At 42.5% G+C, this 6,338-nt stretch overlaps 1 protein-coding gene across 3 annotated transcripts in view; it reads right to left on the bottom strand.

Moving 5' to 3' along the window:
* Window positions 1–5,290, bottom strand: part of mcamb (melanoma cell adhesion molecule b) — a 43,500-nt gene extending 38,210 nt beyond the window's left edge. For 2 of the 3 annotated variants that reach the window (XM_008425641.2, XM_008425643.2), the window contains exon 1: window positions 4,863–5,289. In XM_008425641.2, the coding sequence (XP_008423863.1) occupies window positions 4,863–5,142 (280 nt within the window). In that variant the 5' untranslated portion in view covers window positions 5,143–5,289. Of the gene's footprint in view, window positions 1–4,862 lie in introns of all 3 variants that reach the window. The other variant, XM_008425642.2, reaches the window with a different exon arrangement.
* Between the last annotated feature and the right edge of the window lie 1,048 nt (window positions 5,291–6,338).

The raw sequence follows: 6,338 nt of genomic DNA, 5'->3' as shown, positions 1-6,338 counted from the left end.
TATATATTTGTTTCAGTTTCAATCAAGAGGGACAGCTCCTATGTGTGCACGGCGCATGCAGCCTTCAAACTGTAAAATGTGATAAGACGAGAGGAGAAGTGTTACGTTCCAACTTTCCTCCAAACCATTAACCTTTGTAAATTATAAAATTATCATTATGAAAAACTAAAACGTGACGAGGACTCGACTTAATCCCTGGGTCCCTGCGAGTTTTAAAAGACAAGGCTGTGGTTAACCCTCTGATAAGGGAGAGTGAACTAAACTAAAACTTTACTTCCTGTTTCCTTCCTTTTGTAATTTTTTTTATGTAAACACGAGTTAAGCCACTCACTGCTGCAACAAAAGCTGTTGATGTGAGGATGTGTCTGCAGGCTGATTCTTTTACTGGAGCAACAATGTACAAACAATCATCGGCTGCTACTTAGCGCGCGCGCACAAAATGGCCTCTACGACAGCAGCGCGAGGCCCTGAGAGCTTTCTCAAGCGGCAACAAGCCCTCTCGATCCCTTGCACTGCTGTATTGACCCAGGTAATGGAGATAATGGATGTTATTCGCATTGAGAGAAAGATCAAACAGGGAAAGGAAACGCTTTGTTTCAACAATTCCTGGTCCCAAGTGCACAGCCATTATTCTGGTTTAGCAGGGAAGTGATGCGCTGCACCCAAACACCAGCTGCACAGATATCACTTAAAAACAAAGCATTTGTGAATCTCTCTGTCTCTGCCTGGCGTTGGGAGGGAACACTGCAGAAATAAGACCATGATCTCACTGTAACGCTTTGGAGCCAACATTTGATGCAAACTTAGCCGAGGAGCAACAGCTGAGCCCACATGGCCAAGCGGCGCCGCGGATAACCTGGAATCATGAAACCTTTTCCAGAGACAAACGCTCCCGGAAGGTCAAACGAGACAATAGCGTCAAGCAACATTGTCTGTAAGTTCAGCTTTAAACATCTGAATTATTTATGGGACATCCTGAAACACACTGGGAGTTGCAGAGAAGTCTGAAAGTCACTCACATCAAATGCTCTCTTTTATTTAGCTTTTCCTAAAGAAAATAGAGTCGATTCGTTCCCAGTTTTGAGTTTAAATCACATAACATTTATCTGGTTTTCAGTAAAAGTAAGACAGCTGTGTTTTAGTTCAAGTTAAAAATGTTTAATATTTTTGCCTTTAAGCAGCCAGACTTTAGTGTTTTCTCTGAATGTGGGTCATTTTACCATCAATTTCCAGGAAATTTCTACTCATTGCCTGATCATTTGCAGTTGTTTGTTGATTAAGTCTCCAAGGTCAAACTAATAAACCAAATAGGGGTTAAAAGGCACCTGTGAGCTCAAGCAGTGAATCTAAGCAAACGCCTTAAAGAAACACATTTGAAGTGTTTCCTTGATGCATAAATTTGTTAATTTCCTTTAGATTTTAATCAACTATCTCAATCCTAGAACAATTTTTCTCTGTTGTGAGATGAACTCATTTAAAAACATGAAATTAGTTTGTCATAACTGGATCTGGCTGATCAGATCTCAAAGTAAACAGAACTAAATTAACAAGGAAACGCTTGATCGGCGCATCTTGTCATGGAAGCGAGAAACAGTATTTAAGCTTCATTACAATTTTAGAGAGCTACATAAGATTGAAGTATCAATGCAGGTGAAGTTGCAAGGAGGGCGTATTTGGGGTGCTGTAGAAGAAGCTGTTCTCAAAGGAAACGGTCATTTACATGAAAAGCAAACTCAGAAATCCCAAACATTTTCCAAACAAGAACCACTTTCCGCTGTTTCCAGATGACTCTCAAGCTCTGTCTGCTGTTTCCTTTCCAGGAGTCACAAGAGGTCTGGATAATGTTTCACTAATCCCAACAAGCGTAAACTCACAAAGACAACTTTGGACAACTCCGGATTGATAACATGATGTGATGGCCTACATCAAACAAATGCTGTGTTTGCACGGGGACACAAACACAATATGAAATGCTCCAGACTTTTACTTCAGAAGCAGGACACACTTTCCCCACACACTGGGGTTTGGTTTTATGGTAGTTTTTAAATGTGTTGGTTGAAAAAGGCCTGAGGAATACACGGATTAGATTTACGTGGCGCTCCCAAAGTTATGTGTCACGTCGTAGTTTCTATAAACATAACTCAAACAAACTATGCTCACAAATCCTCCGAAGAGACAAGAAATGGCCTAATGTGACTGTAGAAGTGTGCCAGAAGAGAAGTCTGAATTTAGAGACTTTCATTTCAAAGGAATTCGGATCTGCTGATGCCGGGCCAGATTACCGAGCTGTAATGTTTCTATGCTGTGGTCGTGACGCAACAAGGGCATTTATTGTGCCTGATCAGCTCTCTTCTTCTACTGGGCTCATGAAACTGAGGCACAGCGCCACTTTTTTTTTTTTTTTTTCCCAGCTCGCAGCAATGACCTTTAAACCGTTCGGGTCTAATGTGGATGCTCTTTAGCCCGACTTGATGAGCTGATGTCACAGGAAGTTAACTCATTACTTATCAGCGATCGGAGCTGAAGTCTAGCAGCTTGGGCCCTGATGAAAGGTTGCATTTTTTGGCAGGGACACACTCATGTTAAGACTGCAGTATCAGGAGAAGAGTGTGTGTGCATGTGTGCATGTGTGCGTGCGTGCGTGCGTGCGTGCATGTGTTTTTATCAGACCAAGTCTTTACTTAAATCTTTTTGAGATTTATTAGTCTGGATTTCCCTTTTTAAAAGATAAAAGATAGTAAATTACTGCACTTTATTTTATTTATTTTTTACAATTTTATACAATACAACTGAAAACTTTAATGCATTTCTTGAAGAAAAATAAGACTTATTCTACTTATTTTCTGGCAAACATTTCTACTACCCCTGTCACTTTTCACTGAAAGTGCTTTCATTGGCTGATGAAACAGAATCCATCCATCGTTTATTCTCAGCCTGGATCCGTCTTAAAGCCTCAGACTTTCTTATGTAAGTGAGCAAACAGCATCATAAAGACAGACAAACACAGAACTAGAACTTCAAACGTCCTTCGAATCGCCGCAGAAATAGAGAGGTTCAAGCTGGAAGAGTTGCCAGTAACTCTGGAGGAGCTGCAGAGTTCCTCGGCTCTGGTGCCTACCTCTAGCAGGCGTTTGGCAAGAGGCAGGGAACAACCTGAAACAGGTAAGGTCTGTTTACCTCCAGACAAGCAACCATGCATGCAAATCTCAGGGCAATTAGAGCGAACAATTAACCTAACAGTCGTGTTTTGGGGAGGAACCAGAGGGCCTGTGGGGAACTGACCCATAAACTGAGAAAACATGCAAACAGAAAGACTCCTGCAGGCCAGGACCTTCTCGCTGCAAACCAGTTTTATCGCTGTGCACTGTGGTGGTTACTGATTCAGGGCATCTTAGATTTTATTTGTGAAACATTTTTTAAGATTTGCCCAAAAAATATATCCTTCATCCTCAGAACTATAGACTACTTTGTGCTGGTCTGCCACATATAATCTGGATAAAATACATTGCAATCGGAGGTTGAACTTCTGCTTGCTTGACACTTCATTTGTTAAACACCTCATTTGTTAAACACAAAACATTTAGTGATTTTTTTTCTCTTTCTTTACATAAAATGCAGCAAAGAAAAAAAAAAGGGAAAACATTCAAAATGTGCTTACAGCTTCACACTCTGTATCTGCAATCACATGAGATCACAAAACTGATTAGGACGACAGAATGAATGGCTGCGTGGATTTATGTATTTGTGATGAATGACTTCAGGATGCCAGAAAGTCACCAAAGGACAAGACCAGGAAGCGGGCCTGCTAACGGGAGCGAGAACACGAAGAGATCACAGACAATAGCCTGAACTCAAACAGAGGTTCAGCACAATACATCAAGGATGAGGAGGAGGAAGTGGAGGAGGAGGAGGAAAGTTTGTGGGGTTGGTGACAAACAGGGATATGGAAATGGTAACGGTGTGAGGAGAGTCAAAGGGGAAGACAGGAAAGCCTGCACTGTTTGAAGAAAGAACCAACAGTAAATCTTATGCTTAAGAATGCATAAAATTATAAACATCTCAGGACTTTCTATTAAAAGAAAAGGCACTGCACTCCTACACATGAGAGCAGATTTCACAGCATGTCAACCCCCCCCCCTCTCTCTCCGAGCCTGAGCAGCGCCACATAAAGTTCAGACGTGCGTTTCAGAGTGGAAGGAACATAGTGGAGCTATTCTGTGCTGCCCGGGAAGCCCGGAGCCACTTGATCACTGCTGGGACAGTGACAGAGAGCAGACAGAGATCTCCCTCATTCTGCACCTCTGCGGGCGCTGCTGCTGCTGCTGCCGGCTAAAAATACACGCAGTCCAGCAGAACTTCAGATAGTAAGCAACAGATAGTATGGAAACTTGATCAGTATTGCAGAGCAGCTTCCCAACTTCACATGCAACAAGTGAACAAGTTGGACTCTTGTTCATGTCCTCCATTGGACAATATAATGATATATATCATGATGATATATAAGCAGCAGAATTGTATCAACATGACTTCTGTGCAAAGGGAATGCATTGAAATTAACAGGAAAATTTGTTCACTTCAATCTGGAATAGAAGAGCGCAAAGGATTCCTGAGATTGTGGATGAAACAATTAAAGTTAAACAAGAACAGGAGCAGAACAGAAAAGTTGTTCTTGCAGATAAACACCTTCCTTCAGTGGCTAAGATAATAGTAACAGAGTTCATCTTAACTTCATTACAAATCATGCACAAATGATCTTCTCGCTTTCTTTCACTTTGCGGCGTGTCTGTGTAGAAATCCTGCAAGGCAGTCCTGACTGAAGCAGCCCAGTCCTTCCTGAAACCCAGCAGCAGCGACTCACTCACCTCCCCAGGTGTGAAGGAGGCACAGCAGGCCCAGCAGCAGAGGAGAGGCAGCGTCCCGTACGGCCATGGTGGTCGGTCGGAGGCAGAGATGTGTGTGCTGAGGTGTGTTTAGAGGAAGTCTGCTCCTCACTTGGAGAACTGCTTCGGTACACACAGCAGAGAGAGAGAGAGAGAGAGAGAGGAGCAGCGTGAGGAGGCAGATGATGCAGAGAGAGGGAGGGAGACAGGAACACTGCAAAAGGAAAGGGATGAAGGCTCTCAGACACTCTGACAGGCTCATCTACTGCTACACCGCCTCTGATGCTCCTTTATAAGTCTCCTGTAGCTGCACCGTGTCTACTTTCTAGAGATAATTAAACCGACTCATGCTTTCATCCCAGTGCTTATCGAGCAGGAAAGTTAGATATCTTTTGCAGCGGAGAGAAAGAAGGAGGAACAAATGGGGGAGAGAGAGGGCAAGACAAGCAGAGAGGAGGGCGGGTGCCTGAGAGGAAACACAAATGATGCGAGCAAGTTGCTGCCTGTTTTGCCACACCTTTGTTGTTTCTGAAAAACAAACGTTTCCTTAATGAAAGGGCAAAGTCTTGGTTATCTTTCTTTACTTTCACCAACAGGAAACCTCAGTCCTGCTGAGAGGGTTTGGAAAGCCTCTGGAGGTCTGGATGTGTGGGAGTGGTGGTCAATCATAAAAACACTCAGGACCAGGTCTTTGATTTTGAATTGCATGTAATCATTGACTGGCTGAGCTTGGTTTTATTGCATCGCCTGCTGGCGAGGAAGCACTTGGTGAAGGTGTGCCAATCAGTTTGCACAATAGAAAGATTAAAATAAGATCCTATGTAAATTTAGCTTTGAAAAGAAAATAAATCCTGGATAAAGACCCATTAGAGCATGTGAAGACTTGAAACTGGGGCAGTGGTTCACCTTCCAGGAGGAAAACAGCCATAAACCTGGAAGACAGTAGTTTAAGTCAAAGCGCATTACGGCCAAGTCAAAGTCCAGATGTTGATGTAACCAAGTCGGTTTGTAGGCCACCTGACAAACCTGACCTTTTATTACTGTGTATGTAAATATCTGGTTTCAACAATCCATGATCCACTTTTCAGTTTATTGGTGGCGGCCATCAAATTTCTATATGACATGTTATTTTGTGTCAGAGTTCACCAAACCCTGCAGGCCGACATGTTTCAGAGCATCATAGGTTCAACACTGTGGTGCTTTTTGACATTTTCCTCTTTTTTTTATCATATGAAACACATCTGGAATGTGTATTGTCTGAATCTGTCTACCTTAAAATAAAATCTCAGTATTTCAGCTAAAACAGTGTTTCTCAACCTTTTAGTCTACCAAAGAATTTGTAGACTACTTGCACTGACAATTATTTTATTATTAATGTTACTATCATTATTGTAGATGTTTTGAATCGGCGCACCGATTATGTTTTCCCGTACACTTCAGCGCGCCTTACGCTCCTTC

Source organism: Poecilia reticulata, linkage group LG13, assembly GCF_000633615.1.
Source record: "Poecilia reticulata strain Guanapo linkage group LG13, Guppy_female_1.0+MT, whole genome shotgun sequence".
In the NCBI taxonomy this organism is placed as follows: Eukaryota; Metazoa; Chordata; class Actinopteri; order Cyprinodontiformes; family Poeciliidae; genus Poecilia; species Poecilia reticulata.
Note: the sequence above shows the minus strand (reverse complement) of the source record. Positions and strands in the feature narration are given on the sequence as shown.